The sequence below is a fragment of the Cyprinus carpio genome, chromosome A11, assembly GCF_018340385.1.
Source record: "Cyprinus carpio isolate SPL01 chromosome A11, ASM1834038v1, whole genome shotgun sequence".
Classification (NCBI taxonomy): Eukaryota; Metazoa; Chordata; class Actinopteri; order Cypriniformes; family Cyprinidae; genus Cyprinus; species Cyprinus carpio.
The window spans coordinates 16,847,716-16,865,797 of record NC_056582.1 but is presented as its reverse complement, the minus strand read 5'-3'; the positions used below and the strand labels follow the sequence as shown (position 1 = coordinate 16,865,797).

At 34.6% G+C, this 18,082-nt stretch overlaps 1 protein-coding gene across 4 annotated transcripts in view; it reads left to right on the top strand.

Moving 5' to 3' along the window:
* The window catches only part of LOC109104576 (mitogen-activated protein kinase kinase kinase kinase 3-like), a 51,589-nt gene that overhangs the window by 28,959 nt on the left and 4,548 nt on the right, over positions 1–18,082 (top strand). The window contains exons 13-21 of one of the 4 annotated variants that reach the window (XM_042766558.1): positions 4,741–4,819; positions 5,161–5,219; positions 6,953–7,015; positions 12,429–12,487; positions 14,614–14,652; positions 15,298–15,366; positions 16,257–16,308; positions 16,844–17,009; positions 17,635–17,732. In XM_042766558.1, the coding sequence (XP_042622492.1) occupies positions 4,741–4,819; positions 5,161–5,219; positions 6,953–7,015; positions 12,429–12,487; positions 14,614–14,652; positions 15,298–15,366; positions 16,257–16,308; positions 16,844–17,009; positions 17,635–17,732 (684 nt within the window). The remainder of the gene's footprint in view (positions 1–4,740; positions 4,820–5,160; positions 5,220–6,952; positions 7,016–12,428; positions 12,488–14,613; positions 14,653–15,297; positions 15,367–16,256; positions 16,309–16,843; positions 17,010–17,634; positions 17,733–18,082) is intronic. The other 3 variants (XM_042766560.1, XM_042766559.1, XM_042766561.1) reach the window with 3 other exon arrangements.

The window sequence follows — 18,082 nt, the reverse complement described above, 5'->3', positions numbered from 1 at the left end:
CTGTAATAGCTGTTTTAATGCCAGTCATTTGTTTCGATTGTCTCTAAAGTTTATACGCCGGCATCTCATCCGGTCGTGCTACAGGGCTGCTTCTGCTGATAAAGATTTGTGAAATCTTTCACAGTTCCCCATCGAGAATGAAGAGTTTTTAAAGGATGTAGTTTTCCTTCATTTCAACTCTTCCTGTTCTACCCATTTCCCCAAGCATCCATTCATTCTCACTTCCTCTCTTATTTATTTTCCCCCTCTCCTGCTCTTGGTTTAAATACAGAGGGTTGTTTTTACCAGTCTCTCCTCTCTCCCGACGAGTCCTTCGCTTTGCAGCTCGCAGAAAGGTATCAGGGGTGTGCTTGTGTGTGTGAACATCTGGAAATGTTTTGATTAATAAGTGTTAATTTAGTGGTGATGACTACATTATGAGTGTTGTGTTCATTTATTTTCTCTCTTTTTATCATTTTTGTTCAGAAGTGTTTATAACCTAGACAAACATGTTTGTGTGCATGACGTGTGTTTTCTTGTTTGCTCAAGTAGTTGTGAGGTCAAATTTGTGTGTGTGTTAGGCAGGTATGCACAAGGATGTTTTAGGAAGTTTTGCACTCTTGTCTGATTTTTGATCGGAGTGTTGATTCCTCAAGGGGTCGTTTTTGGAAACGGAAGCTCAGTTCAAAAGACAGAATTGGATCCGTTGACAAAAGATTTTTGTCTGGCCTCTTTGTGCTGAGGTTTGCTTCAAGGGTTTAACAGAACATCAACATCAAAGAGCTTTTAGAGAATGCGTCATAGAATGCAAATAATGTTGAATATTGACACCCAATCTCGTGAAAACTTGTCAAGAGCATGTCAAAGTCATTTAATCCATACATGTAAGGAAAATAATAATAAATGTCATTTTTCATATTGAATTTGAAGTTTATTTTTTAGTATTATTTTAATTCTGAGTTGGTTATTCTCATTTTCATTGAATCTCATTTTGTAAAACACTGATGATAATTATGTGGACAAAGTCAATAAAAAAAATCACAAATTTAAATCAGCTAAAGGTAAAGACAATACAACAAAAATAAATATAATAGAAATACTTTTTAAATATTGACTGAATTTGAAATATTAGATAAATAGATTATATATGTTAATTTAAGTTGTTCATTTTGTTAATTTAATTTTTGTTAATTTGTACTGTTTGTTCATTTCTATATTTTTTCTTTGATTTTCTTTTGAAACCTGCCAAGGCAATGTATATACAGCGTGGAAAATAAGAGAGAATATCAAGCAAAAAAACAAAAAACTGTACAAAGGTTATAAATTGATTTGCATTTCATTGAGTCAAATAAGAATTTGATCTCCAAGTAAAACTTGGTGGAGAAACTCTTGTTGGCAAGCACAGAGGTAAGACGTTTCTTGTAGATGGTCACCAGGTTTGCACACATCTCAGGAGGGATTTTGTTCCACTCCTCTTTAAAGATTCTCTCTAAATCCTTAAGGTTTCTTGGCTGTCGCTTGGCAACTTGGTTTCAGCTCCCCCCACAGATTTTCTATAGAATTAAGGTCTGGGGACTGGCTAGGTCACTCCATGAACTTAATGTGCTTCTTGTTGGTATTTTGGGTCATTGTCATCATCCATGACCCATCTTCAGTGTTCTGGGAGTTCTCATCCAGAATTTTACAGTGCATGGCCCCGTCCATCAGTCCTCCAATGCGGTGAAGTTATCCTGTACCAGCAGAGAAACAGAGAAACAATAAATATATGTTAATAATGTTTCCACCTCCATGCTTTACTGTAGGGATGGTGTTCTTGGGGTCATAGTCAGCATTTCTCTCCCTCCAAACGCAGCAAGTCGAGATGATGCCAAAGAGTTAAATTTTGTTCTCATGTGACAACAGCACTTTCTCCCAAGCCTTCTCTGAATCATTTAGATGTTCAGATGGGCCTGTACATGTGCCTTCTTGAGCTGGGGGACCTTGCGGGCACTGCATGATTTCAACTCATTGCGACGTAGTGTGTTACCAATGGTTTGCTTGGCAACTGTTGTCCCAACTGCCTTGAAATCATTAACAAGCTCCTCCTGTGTAGTTCTGGGCTGATCCCTCACCTTTATCATGACCTTCCTTTCTTAGGAGAGATCTTGCATGGAGCACCAGATAGAGGGCGATTGATGGTTATTTTGTATTTCTTCCATTTCTGAATATTCACACCAACAGTTGTCTCCTTCTCAACAAGCTTCTTGTTGATGGTCTTGTAGCTCATTCAAGCTGTGTGCAGGTCTACAATCTTGTCTTTGACGTCCTTTGACAGCTCTTTGGTCTTGCCCATGGTGATGGGAGAGGTTGGAATGGAAGATACACATTCTATGGACTTGTTTCTTTTTTACTCATAACAAGATGACATTAGGAGTAATTTCTTAAAGTGACAGGACTAATCTGCGTTCCACTTGGACACATAACCAATCCTGCTGGTTGGTAGGGGATCAAATACTTATTTTACTCACTGAAATGTAAGTCAATTTATAACATTTATATAATGTGTTTTTTTTTCTGAATTTTTTGTTGTTGTTGATAATCTGTCTCTATCCTTTAAAATAAATCTACCATAAAACTTAAAATTTTAACCCTTAATTTTTTTGTAAGTGGTCAAACTTACAAAATCAGTAGGGGATCAAATAATTATTTTCCCCATTGTATAAATATAAGCAATTACATTTTCTACAATGCAAAATTATTTTTGAGTTTATAATTCTTGTTATTTTCAGTTTTGCAATATATTAATAAGAATCATGTCTGGACAAAGTATTTTATTTATTTATTTATTTTTTTGTAAATCACAATCATTTTAAATCAGCCTAAATTAAAGAACAAATAAGCAAACAAATAAAAAATACTTCACAGTTGAAATATTAGCCCTACACATGATGTTAATTTTTGTTCGTTTTTATATATTTATTTTTTATTTTTCTGTTTTTGGTTTTAGTGAAATATAACCCAAACATGTTCTTGATTGGCATTTTTTTTTTATAAAGTTAATATTCTGGACTTATTTCCTATTTATATATGGTGTATCTTTTTTGGAAAGCATAAATGATATCTTTTAGTGACTGTACCATGTGGCCCAAGTGCTAAGAGGTGTGATAGAATATTCACAGGCATCCGCTGAGAGAAGGGCGCAGTGTTTGGCATGCTGTCTATTTCTATTTCAGAGCCCTGCTGTGTCCTTGTTGTCTGAAGGTCGTGCGTCTGTTCTTCTGTCTTATCTCTCCTCATCACATCTACTTCAGCCCTGCCGCTTTGAAACTGAAGTGAAGGATGTCCTTCAGCGACCATTTTGCTTCCTGGAACTGTTCAGGATTCACATGTCTGCATGTGTTTATTTTGTAGTGCTTTTGCATCCGTTTCCGTATCCACAGGCATGTGTGCATCTGTGCTTGTGTGTGTATGCTGCTGATGGAAGGTGTTCTCTGATTCGTTAATGACAGCCAACTTTTCAGGGTAGTCATCAGGGACCCAGCTGTCGGATGCCCAGTAGGCCGTAATGATTTTCTCTTAGGCTGCAGTGAGACAGGACAGCAGCATCAGAAAGATAGGGATTCAGAGGGTCAGCATCATGACCCCTGCTGTTATCAGAGATTGATGCCTGGCATGTATTTTTAGCTTCCAGAGTTTGCCCTCCACTGAGTCTCTGGCGATGTTACTAAGTGATATCTGAAGTGTAAGCATTTAAGCCGCTCTTGTCTTAAACGTATTGATGTGTGCTGATTTTGCTGATGGGTTTTTTTATCTCAACTGGGCCTTTGATCTGCTAAGAATGGCACACTGATATGCAAGCTATTGATTGAGCAAAGCTACAATCTTGAGTTTTTTGGTTTAATGTTGTTTACATATAAAAGTGATCGACTGATACTGGGGTTTTCCAGTAACCAACGCTGATATTTAGAGAGCAGTGTGACCCGATGACCAGCATAATGCATTGAAATTATGGCATGAGGCGTACCCAAAATTGCTGGAATTAAATTAATACGTTGTATATAATATTAAAACAAAATTCAAAGATTCAAGGGTGAACTGAGTAAAAAAAGTCAGTACATGTCTGGTTTATATTTTAATCCAAAATCAAAACAGAAAAATAAGAAATTTTATTTTGTATATTTTAAGGATCATTAACATTTTGTCAGTTGACAATTACACACTTTTTATAATTATCATTGTGAATTTAAAAAAAAATAATTTCATGTACATTATTGTCATAAAAAATCAGGCCAATTAAATTAATCAGGCCAAGTATAAAATCATATATATATATTAATATAATATAGGCCATATATATATATATATATAATATAAGAATATATAGATATATATTTGTTTATTTTATAAAATAACATTTTGAATGGACAGGATATGCATTACTGTTGTAAAAATAGTGCAATAATATATATATATATATATATATATTATATATATATATATATATATATATATATTATATATAATATATTTTATACTCAAGCATATCACACACATATATCTATATAATTATTATATATATATATAATATTTTTTTTTTTTTTTTTTTTTGATTCATCAGACTACCACTATGTAGGACTTCATTTAGGCACGTAAACTGCTAATTTCCCCTAGACCTCATTAGTACTCTAAAATTACTTGGAGATGTACTGTTCTTATAGACTTTATTTACTGCTTTGTATTTATTTGTACTCTGTGTGTGTGTGTGTTTCTTTTTCTCCCTAGCCTCCAGTGTCTGTTCCACATCGGATTCGCTCAACAAGCCGTACCAGTCGAGAAGGGAAGACTCTGTCAGAGATTAACTGTGAGTGTTTGTTGGATATCTCCCCTGGGCAGACCTGACAGGTGCTCCCGCTCTCCTGAGCATGGCAGAGTGAATTTCACAGCCTCAGTTCTTCATTGAATAAATCTGTCTGCAGGAGGATACCAGAAATTCTCTCTCATGATCTGTCTGTCAGTTTCTGCTGGGGGACTTTTTAGATTCTGTATCATACCTACCAGACATGTATGCTGACTTAAAGAAACGTGTGGTTTTGAGTATATTTACTCACCCTCATGGCATTACAAACCCATGTGCTGATTTATTTCTGTGCAATACAGAAAAAGTAGGACTGTTCCTTTAATAATGTTTTTGTTTTCTTACAGTCGGTCAGGTGAAGTTTGACCCTCCCATAACAACAGAGACAAAACCACATCATGAACCGGTGAGCATCATCTTACTGCTGTTTGGGATTTTCTGTTATTGAAAACAATTATGTGAGATCAACCAATCAGAATACACTTGATGCTTTAGGACTTTACATCACACTGACTGAGCTTTGTAAGGGATCTCGTAAATTAGAAAGCTCCACATACGCAGCAACACAAACAGCTCAAGTCACAACTGATTTTTGATAGTTTGGTGTAAGCGTGTTGCTAAGCTAACAGTCAGTTAAGCATAAAAATGAACCCTCATAATGAAATATATAATAAAAAAGTCATGGTTTTTGAAATAAAACAGGCTTATTATAATAATACATATAATGATGATGATAAATAATAAGAAGGATAAAAACAAACAGAACTCTACAAGAACACTAAATACTGTGTAGATTCATACACTTTTTAAGTAGTTTTTTATTGATTCAGTTTAGTACTAAATGAAAATCTCTTTTATGTAAAATCTCACCTCAATCCCAGCTCGTCTCCTGACAGCAGCTTGTTTTTCTCTCACACCATGTTTGACTGTTGTGCATTCGAGACGTGTCTCGCACTCTCACCACTGTGATAATTGAAAGGTTAGATGCAGCTTTCCATGGCATCTAATCAATAAGACTTCTTTTAAGCGCTGCAGAAAAACGCAGCGTTGACTCATCTTTGTCTCATTTGAGCACTAAGAGTTTCTCATGTTGTAACTGGATTTGTCATGCTTTTATAAACCAGATCATTTTTTAACAGCAGGACATCAAATTAATGTTGATTCCCATTGTAGCTTCATGCTTATGATGTCATCTTCTGAGTCGAACCTCAGATCTGAAGAACCTCACATCCCCCCACGCTTTGATTTTCTTTTTATTTTCTGGATTCGTATCACGTTGCCCTACTGTTTCTAAAGAAGCAGTACATAATTGCTGCAACTAGCGGATCTTTAAGGCTGTTAAAATCACATTTGAAACTGTGAACTCAAGCGATAAACAGCATTTTTGTAGATTTCCGTCACATTTAAAACAGTCACAACATGTGTCTACCTAATAAATGCTCACCAAGGCTGTTCAAAAATACAGTAAAAAATTAAATTAAATTATAACTATTTAAAATAACTTTTACTATGAAATTTATTCCTGTTATGGCAAAACCGAATTATTAGTAGCCATTACTCTGGTCTTCAGTGTCACATGATCCTTCAGAAATCATTCTAATGTGATTTTCTGCTCAAGAAACATTTCTTATTTTTTCATATTTTTGTGAAAACTGATAATTTGTTTAAGGATTATTTGATTAATATAAAGGTCAAATATTTGTGTGTGTTTGTGTGACAAAAAAGTAATACATTTATATGTGTCCAAAAGTACTAATTATTGGAAAATAATTGCATTTAGCCAGCAGCCAAGGTTATTTAAGCATTGTTTATTTCATTTCACGCTGACTTGACTTGGAGGCCATATCATAATATAGCAGAATTATGATCCCTGTAACTTTACGGTAATTGGTTAACCCTTCGTCGTCATGTTATCACCACACTACTTTTCAGCAATTATGTACTGTCTCTTTAACACTGTTAAAAAACCTATTGAATTCAGGTGGGCATGGCCTTTGCAAACACCTCTTCACCCAGCAACTGCCCGTAACCCATCACTCTTTGTTTCTTTAAAACCACATGGGCATCACGTGTGTGTGTGTGTGTGTGTGTGTGTGTGTGTGTGATTAACTGAAATTTCTTGGTCCTTTTACTAAACAGCCCGACACTGATGATTTTTTGGACTGTGCCGAAGAAATATACTACACTGCAAGATCTAATCTGGTATTTTTTGTTTGTATATTACTCTATCTTTTATCTTCGCGTCCCCTATCTATTTATTTTTATTTTTTGGTCTTTTCCGTAGCATCTTGTCCGCTTCGCAGCGCTTGTGTAGTGTACTCATCCGCTCATATGTGACTTTCATCTCTTTTGTTAATTTCAATGCCATTCATTTTGCCTTATCTTATTTAGATCATGGCAGTCTGTGTCTTTTAATCTTGCCTGTATATAATATCAGTGTTATTGCCTCTGTCTGTCACGCCAAATCTCTGTGCTGGATCATTTTTTAGGTATTTCAGCCTCTAGCTTCATTTAAAGACACATCCCTCGAAGTCGATATGTTGCTGCTTTTCAGTAATCAAAAGCACTTTGAAATTGCAAAGCAAAGCATTTTATGTAGTCGAGGCCTCTGAGGGGCTTTATTTTTAGGGCTTGTCACATTCAGACACATCTTGGAAGTGAGCGAGAGTGCAGGAGAGGGAATGGAGAGAGAGATTAGGGTTAGACAGATGGAATGGATGTTGAGTGGGGAGTTGAGAAGCCGAGCGAATGGGGAAAAACAAGAAAAGAGAGAGAGAGGGAAAATAAAGAGTCTGAAGTGCCTGTGCATGTCCCACAGGGATGGTTAAACCAAAGTGCTCTGCAGGTCTGTGAGTGAGGGGGAAAACATTGATTCAGCAAGCAACGCTTTGCCCAACAAACCCAGCACACACGGTCTGTTTGAGGCATCAGCTAATTCTGCAGCAGGGACACAACCTCACCGCTCCCTTTCAACACCAGTTTATTGTGAACACCTACAGTGCTGAACAATTTACAGTTAAATTATATACAAAATATTTATATTAAAAATCTATATATATATCGAACACACACACACATATAAGGGCTGTCGATCGATTACAATGTATAATCTAATTAATTACATGTTGTGTGGAATATTTTTTATAATTATTTGTTTATTATTTGTTGATCATCAAATTTGATTTAAAGCCAATAATTTGTTATATTAGAAAAGCATGAAATAGATATAACAAAAAGTACTTTTAGATTTTTTTTTTTTCATTTTCATTTTTGGTTGAACTATTGCCTTAATTAGTTTTTATTATTATTATTATTATTATTATTATTAATATGTAAATATGAAATTATTTTTCAATGAAGTGATACTCTAAATAAGAAGCTAAAAATGCCAGTAGCTGGAAGTAAAAGTATTAATGAATAAGTCATTTATTAATTAATTCATTCATTTGATTTGTTCAAACAGCTGATTCATTCAGGAATGAAGTAAATGGCTTTCTTTATGAATGGGCCATTGATTGATTGGTTCATCCGATTCATTTAAAACGCAGATTCATTCAGAAATTGTGTGTTGATTGGAGATGCATGACAGTTCTTCTTTGGCTTTAATAGGTAATATTTGCGTTGGCAAAACTGAGCAAAAACAGACAATATTGTGTCTAAGATATAACACAATATTAAGTGCTTATTTATTGAACTGTTGTACAAAATCAGTATCACATTTGCACTCCTGCTATTTTGGACAAAAGCAGCACTTGTGTGATATTGCTCAATGAGACAAAAATTCATACGGGGGCATTTTTGCCCCAATCTCTTCAATGTTAGGGAGATATAACTGCATTCAATAGGCTACATCACGCAGAGAGTTGTTGTCCTGCATATTCGTCACCGATCAACTGTATAGATGTGTTTGGCTTGAAGCGGCGCTGTACAGAATGATCGGTATATGACATCAAAGTCCCGCGAGAGCTTGTAGAGAGCAGACATCTCTGCATGCTTTCGCATCACTCTCACGGTACTTTGATGTCAAGCACTGATCGATCTGCGCAGTCCCGCTCCAAGTACACACCTTATGAAATATACGATGACATATGTGGGGTGAGGGTGCTAATTGCATTACAGATTTTAATGCATTTTTTTTTTTTTTTACCTAACTAATTAACTAGATGTCAAATCAATTTTTAGTGACATCTTATATAAAGGTAAAAAAATGCAGAATATACATACATGCACACTTTTTTTGCTTTTTTGTTAATATCAAATCAACTTTAGTGATATGTTATATAAAGGCATACTGCTAATTTTTTTATACCTGCCATTTTTAAGTTTTATAACAAAAATAATTTGCCATATTGAACTACAGTAGGTGGATTAGGTGGATGTTTATATTTTTGATATTTGGTTATTTTTGGTATTGATTTATTAGTTGTGGTTCTACATAATTTATGATAAAAAATTAAATATATATATATTTGCCAATGGACAGTGACAGGGAAGTATTGGATAATGTTGCATAGTTTGTCAAAAGCCTCACATGGTTACGCCTGTGCAAAGAAATGTTTTTTCCCTTTTTCATCTTTTTGCATTTTTGAGGCTTTCTTGAGTGACACCTCATCCATCTGGTCTGAAGCCCACACACTGAGGTTGCACAGCGAATCTCATGCTTGGAATCTGTGTTTTTGACTGCCTATGAAGAAACGAAAGGGGGGGAGATGAAAGTAGACAGTGAGAGAAGCAGTGAAGCAGATAGTCTGGGATGTTCTGTTAGCTTTTACTCTTCCATCCTTTCTCTCTCCATCACTCTTTCTGAAAAGCCTCCCATCAGCAGAAAAACAACAAGCGAATAAGGATAAGACAGTCTGCTGTGCAAAGGAAATTTGGTTTGTTAATCTGCAGGGCAAAATCAATGAGGTTTTGCATGGCTGAAAGCTGTATTCCAGAGAGAGAGTAAGAGGGGGAAATTGAGCTATTGAGGTATGGAAGCAGCAAGAAGAGAGAGAAAAAATTAAAGAGAGTTTGAGAGAGAATGTCCTCAGAATTAATCATCAGAAACCTGATTATTATAGCAAAATCCTTTGCCGGAACATTTCCTCTAATGGATGAATCACTGCAGCCAACTTCCCTTTTAAAAAATAAGATACACCGTTTCCCTTCCAAGAATATTCCAGATTTTTTAATTTATATATATATTTTTTTTTACCACATCTATGATGTATTGTGATTACTTCAGTGCATATATCAATGATTTTTTTTTTTTTGTAGTACGATTTGCATTATCAGAAAATTATAACTTTCAAAACCTGATTAATAAATAAATAACATTTATACAATAATACATTAACATTATGTAATAATAAAACATTATACTGTCTTTTTAATTAAATGAAATTTAATAGGCATAATGATTTTTAGACACACTTTTATTTTATTTTATTCTATTTTTAAAAGATACATTAAAATCGTCTGGTTTAGGTAGGACTTTTCTGGGTTGTCTAACATTATTTGTTATTTTTTACTGATATAGGTGTTTGGTCATGTACAGTACAGACCAAAAGTTTGGAAACATTACTATTTTTAATGTTTTTGAAAGAAGTTTCTTCTGCTCATCAAGCCTGCATTTATATGATCAAAAATACAGAAAAAAAATGTAATATTGTGATATATTATTACAATTTAAATAATTTGTTTTTAAATTTATTATACTTTAAATTATCATTTATTTCTGTGATGCAAAGCTGAATTTTTAGTATCATTATCACATGATCCTTTCGAAATCATTCTAATATATGATTCTTATCAAAGTGGAAACAGTTCTGCTGCTTAATATTTTTTCAGAACATGTGAACTTTTTTAGGATACTTTGATTTAAAAAGTAAAAAAAAAAAAAAAAAAAAGAAGCTATGTAAATATAAAATATTTTGGGTCAGTAATTTGGGGTCAGTATTTTTTTTTTTTTCTTTCTTTTTTTTAAATATAATCAATACTTTTATTCAGCAAGGATGTGTTAAATTGATAAAAAGTGATAGTAAAGAAAATATATTATTAGAATATATATTATTAGAATTATAAATAATAGAATTATAAATAAATGCAGTTCTTTTTAACCTTTTATTCATCAAATATATTAGACAGCAGAACTGTTTCCAACACTCATAATAAATCAGAATATTAGAAATGATTCCTAAATGATCATGTTCTGGGTTGACACTGAAGGCTGGAGTAATGGTGCTGAAAACAGCTTTGCATCACAGGATAAATTATTTTTTTAAAGTATTTCAAATTAAAACTATTATTTTTGTTGTAATAATATTTCACAATATTACTGTTTTTTCTGTATTTTTGATCAAATAAATGCAGGCTTGATGAGCAGAAGAAACTTCTTTCAAAAACATTAAAAATAGTAATGTTTCTGTACTGTATATACGGGTCACAACCCTTCCGTGTCTTTTCCTGGTATTCTCATGTGAATAAGAAGTTAAATTAAACTTGTTTACTTTATCAGCTGGTCATGACGTGTGAAATTACTTTAGCTCCCCATCCAGCTTTCATTACAAGATTAGATTATTTACTGTAAACATGTTTTCTCCACACAATGAGGGATGTGTTTAAAATTGTTGTGGTAATCTGCAGCGTGCCACAGGTAGACATTAGGGCAAAAACAATGTCATATTTCTAAAATATTCCTCACGTTGCACTTTTTCAGTGTCTGAGTTACTATATTTAATAGATACTGCCTCTGTTTTATGATTCTATTAATTCATGAACACTAAGCTATTTCAAGTCAATTCGTGCTTGAATGATCATATTGGCAAGTGGGAGGAGAGGTAGCACATGGCCCAGTCCTCCCACAATGCTCTAATTAAGAGTACAACATTGGGAGAAGCTTGAATTGATTCCTTTCCAGGAATCTTCTGCAGTCAACATGTTTAATTGTATTTCATCCCAAAAAGTGAGAATTAAAGTTTTTCAGTATGTCAGTCAGTTTGTCTTAATTTTTTTGTTTTATTTGACTAAAATTACCCCCCCCCACACACAATGATCTTCCATCATTTACTCACCCTCATGTCTTTTCAAACATATATGCATTAGTTTTTGTTTATTTCTGCTGAATACAAAAGATGATATTTTGAAAAATGCCTGTGTTCTTGTGTATACAAGTAAAGTCAAAGTTAATTTGGAACCCATTATCTTTTACTGAATGTAGAAAACATTCTTCAAAAAAGCATCTAATGAAAACTGACAAACTAAGAAAAGAAACCAAAGATGATTGTGGCAAGATCTGCGTGCTTGCTTGCTAATGTAAAGCTAATACACTGTAGATGATCTAATCATCCCTTCCATTGTTTTCATTCACTAATAGACCTTGAAATCCAAAACCATTATGAAACTGCATGTGTGGATTACATTGTAAACAACACTAGTTATGAACAAATAACCTAGAGTTTATAATTGCTGAATCTGATGTAACAGCACCATGTCACACCTGTCTTACCATTCATGTTCTCTTTACATGCATCTTTTAACATATTCATGAATGTAGCCAAAGCTCTGTGTAAACATACCTGCGTCCCGCATATTTTGAATCTCGAGATTGTGACTTTCTTTCTCTTTGTTCCAGGATTTGCAGATGGATTATGAGCAGGACTCCCCTAAAGGCTCCATCCTGGGAGGAAATAAGTAAGTTTTCAGCACACTGTTGCAAATTAAATAAAAAGTAAGGCAATAAAAATTCAATCCACCTTATAGAACATAAATAACATAAAACTTCAATAGCATAAAACTTAACAAAACGTATAAATTATTTAAAAATAAATTTTTATATACATGTTATATCTTTTTATGCGCTCTGCAGTACCTTTATAGAGCCTTAGAGTCTGAAAACCGTGGGTTTGAGGAAACACTGCATCATCATGTTGTCAGCTTGATAATGCATTGTATGTCAAGCTGTGTATGTTTTTGTTTCCCTGTATTCATGAGAGAGTTCATTCAGAGGTAAAGACACATGCAGGGTTTTTTCATGATGTGTATGAGTGTGTGTCTATCCATACACCCATTTATCTCACACCTGACATTGCGGTCTCACGAGTGTGGCACTTTATGTTCCAGGTAGCTTGTGTGGGATCTATATGACTGTTGTTCATTTATAATGCACACACCCTGTGCCTTGTTGACAGTTTTTGCCATATAGTGAACAGAAGGTCGAGTACACCAGATGGAGTGGCAGTGAAACCATTCCCTCTGTGTTTGTGTGAGCGCCTGTGTGTGTTCTCAGAGGTGTTGCTCTCAGCTCTCATCAACAGATGGGTCCCGAGCACTTTCGAGAGACACCCCCTCAGCGTCACAATTCATGTATATGAGCTCTCATCCACTCCCATTCAGTCATTTTCATGCACGGATGCAGAAATCAGCCTCTGTATGGTTAAGGATGGACTGAAATAGTGGAATAGTATTGTCAGGAGGAATGGTCCAGGTACCTGTGCTCTTTTGGTTATTGAATGCAATGAAATGAGAAGGCCACTCTTGCCTCCAAGGTAGAAATATAGCTATTTAATGAAAAATAACACATTGCAGTATTTATTTATTTATTTTTGGTTATTTTGTATTTTAATTTTTCTGATCATGGTTGTCCTTTATTGTAAATATGGCTAAAGTGCACACTGCTTTAGAAAAATAAATATAAATCACACAATTTTTTTTTTTTTTAATTAATTAAGCACCATCCTTCTGCTGGAAGATATGGTTTCTAACATGAATACAATAATAGTATTTATGCTATGCTTTAACTGACACATCATAGCTGTTATAGTATGTAGTTTTAGTGCAGGTTAAATGTTTTTTTTTTTTTTTTTCAAAAAGGTCTACTTTTTTATTTTGGTAGAAAACTTGAAGAAAAAAATACAGTGTACTTTAAATGTAGTGAAAAATTAATTAGCTAGGAATCTCAAAAAGAACTCTGTGTTTGGGCTTAGCTTTATGATGGAGAAATCCATCATTGTATTTTGTCTTGCACATGGTGCACGGAAATGTAATTTTCACATCTAAAATTTTGTAAGAACTGCATAATGTGTTTCATTTTTCTGTTTCATATCTCTTGTAATTTAGTCTGTTCAAATGATGTTCAGCCAGTCAAATTTCATAGTTCATCTATATTGTTGATATAGGATCTGTATACAGACCTGATTTTGGTCTTTGTAAATCTTATAGTTTTCAAGAAATGTATGATTAAGGAATGTTAAGCCTTGTAAACAAAGTAATGATGTCATAATATTTTCATGCTTAATGCAATTGGATCTTTCTTGTGTCTATTTACATACTGAATTATGATTGGTCAATTATTTTTTGCATGCAACAGAATGAATACCAAGAAATTTTTTCTGTTTCACTGGCGCATGAAACAAAACCTAAAACTTCTTGTGCTGCCTTGCAGGAACTGGCATTTGAGATAACGTGAAGCTAGTTTTATCTACTGATTTTTCTTTTATTTGAAATCCCTTTTAGTCCAGAAAATATTTACTGTTCAATAATTTAAGTGCAGTGTAGATAAACAACTTTGGAATAGAGGTTCCAGACAACTGGAAGCAGACATTCTCTTAAAATTTAACCACTAAACATTGGACTATTTCCCAGTGTCACCGTAGACAAATTAGCAGTAAATGCTTGTTTATTTAGCCTCACATTAATGAATGCCAATGGATCCCTAGATGTGTTATAAAACTGTTCATCGTGTGTTTTCACTTGTGCTTTGCCGTGAAAGACTCACCTGTTACGTACCATCTCTCATTTGATAAATTCTTTTTTTACAGGAGCCTCTTGAAATCTGTTGAAGAGGAGCTGCACCAGAGGTATGACGCCGTTGCTTTGTGTCCTTCACTCCTGTGCTCTTTCATAGCTTTTTTCCCCCCTTTGGCTTCCTCTCTCTCTATCTTTCCATCTTTTTTGCTGCTCTGTCAAACTCTACCCATGCATCTCTCTCTCTCTCTCTCTCTCTGCATAGCTGGTTTTTCATCTGATCAATATTTGATGTGACCTAACCTTGCCCTTTTGTGCTTGTCCAAGTGGAACCAAAGACTGATTTGCTTGGCAATGCTGTGTTGGAGATCTGTGTTATTTTTGCCACAGTATTAGTTTTCCATTCCTCAGGGGGAAATTAACCAGTTACTCGCTCTAAATGAAATTTCCTCCAGATGCATGTCTAGATTGGTCTTTGGGATTGTTCTGTTATTAATTCACACATTCAAACTTTGTTTTAAGTGGCCGTCTTTAAAGGGAATGTCACTGAATCATCCTAAATCGCTGGATTATATATTTATGTACAAAGAGTCTACTTAGTGCATATTTACATAGAATAACAGTTAAAAACTACTCCGAATGCCCTGTGTGAGCAACCCATTAACCTTTAATCTTACCTTTGGGAAGTCGAGCAAAGTGTTGCTTCAAATTGATAATCTTCATTGAATGAGCGCCGCAACCTTTTCGATCCTCATTAGGGGGCATGAGGCTCATTTGGAGGATGATGATGAGGGTGAAGATGATGATCATGATGATGAATTGCAACAGTAAGTTCCTCTGATTCTATAGCCAATCTCTTCCTGCTGCTCTAGAGGTTAAAATGCTTAAAGATCACGATGCACTGGCAACATTTTGGTGTGAAGTACCTGTTAGACATTTTTATATCTTTTACATCGTCCTTTAAATATTTTTTCCATTTTGACTTCTCTTTTGATTCAAATACTGTTTTCAGTGTCCTCTGAAAATGTTGCTAGTACATCATGGCCTTTTAGTTCCATGGGAATCATTCTTTCATCTGTTTTCTTTTTGCTAGACACACCATCTCTTTTCTCCTTTATTTAGCAGTGCAGTGTCTAGCAGGCGTTTTAGAATTTTGCGGTTCTTCCAAGTGCCACTTTAGCCATTTTTCCGGGTTCAAATGCAAGTTCAAATCCATGAAACTTAGCCCTCTCTTAGTGATGCTGACAAACTTTCTTTTACATTTAAAGGAATAGATCACTCAAAAATAAAAATGTTGTCATTATTTTTTCATCCTCCTGTTCAAAACTGAATGCTGCTATTAGTGGCTACCAAAAAACACACTAAAGCACCATGTAAGTAGTCAACATGACATTTCATCCTTTTCATTATTTTCCATTCTTCAAAAATTTTCCTTTTGTTTTCCACGGAAAACAATAACAGCATACAGGTTGGAAATAACATGAGGCTGAATAAATAATGAAAGCATTTTCATTATAGGGTGAATTATTCCTGGTGCATTTGATTGCATGTTTGTTTGTTGTCTGTTTCCTGTCCTATATTGTACCCCTGTTGGTCCAGTGTCAGATGAAACCAATCCCAGAGGTCTATTAACATCCTGTTAATGCTCTCAAATTATGTTTGTTAGTTGTAGCATGATTAGCATTGTGACTCTAATTGAATTTCTGATTGGTTTCAGCACTAAAAGCTCCACTATGAGGCCCAAGGTCCCCCCACCACTTCCTCCCAAGGTAAGTATCAAAAAAAAAAGTGTTATGGTATAAAAATGTTTTTTTAATAAACCGTTTAGTGTTTAAAGGTTTGGAGTCAGTAAGATTTTATATTACTTTTATTCAGCATGGATGCATTAAATTGATCAAAAGTGGACTTTTACTGGAAATTGTTCATTTAAAATAAGCTTTTGAACTTTATTCATCAAAGAATCCTGAAACAATATTAAGCACAAATATTATCAACTGGTAATAATAAATGTTTCTTGAGTAGCAAATCAGCATATTAGAAGGATTTCATGTGACACTAAAGAGTAGCCTAATAGCTGCTGAAAATTCAGCTTTGCATCACAGGAATAAATCACATTTAAAAAAAATTCAAAGAGAAAACAGTTATTTTAAATTGTGATCATATTTCACAATATTACTGTTTTACTGTATTTTTAATTAAATAAATGCAGCTTTGGTCTTCTTTCAACAACATATAAAAAATCTTGCCAACCGTTAACTTTAGCAATAGTTTAGCATGCTGCTAATTTTGTTCTGCCGTTTCCAGCCGAAGTCGAGTCCTGGACCACATCAAAGCTCCTCTGCTGATCATGACGGTAACCAGGGCACTATAAAGCGCTGTCCGGGGCCCGAAAGCCCGACTCGATCATCCACCAATGTGCCCCCTCGGCCTCCACCTCCTCGACTGTCTGCAAACAAGCTCAGCAGTTTAGGTAACGAGACCAGTCAGGAAGAACATGGCCCTTGGGAAGCCCAGGGGGATGCTGGGATATGTAGTCAGTTTGACGAGAGGCTGCAGATCACATTTGATGAAGAGGAAGATCATGATGAGGAAGGAGACAGTAAGACAGGCCCACCCCTTTAAACTTAGTTCAGCCCCGGTCACTAAACCTGTCTCCAAACCGTCCCATTGTTAGATTCTTTAGTCAGCCGTAGTGAGATTACATGTCATTCTTTCCTCTTGCCCTTTCTAAGAGAAATAGCGTCATTGGTGTTGGCATGTGAAAATGTCACACACCCACTGGAAGACATCATGATTCACCCACTCCGCCCTTGTATTCTTTTCCTTGTCAAATTATTGTTCTCCTGTCAGTCATTGTTTTGATTTTCATTACACTTGTCTAGTTTTTGTTGTGTCTTTTTAGTACGGTAGCCGCATATTGCAACAGTAGCTTTGTGAACAATGCTGATAATGCTTATGTGAATGTAGACAAAAGAACACTTTCTTTACACAAGTGTCCTGTGTGCATCTCTTGTTGGATGCCTATGTAAAAACATAAACTGTTTAAGATTTATGAAAGAACTAAAAATGTATGCTGTATCTTTTCTTACCCACAGGCAATGGGATTAGCCCACCTGAACACTCGCCCCCAACAGCGAGACAGTCCACAATGCCCCCTGCTGTTCCTATACCAAAGGACAAGAAAGATTTTCCAGTATGGCTTCATTTTAGTGAATTCCAATATTGATTCTTGTTACACTTATGATTCCTGGATGAAGAATGTATAACATGTTTGCTGAGTGCAGCAGGTTTTGTTTTTATAATAATTTCATATTTTAATACTGTTAGATCGCAGTAGTCTTAAATCACTGTTCACCTTTTAATGCACATTAGTTTATTTAGTGATAAGATCTTTGAAGATATTGAGTTGTTGTTCTTATTATTATTATAGTGTATCTCATATATATATATATATATATATATATATATATATATATATATATATATATATATATATATATATATATATATATATATATATATATATATATATAGTTAGTTAGT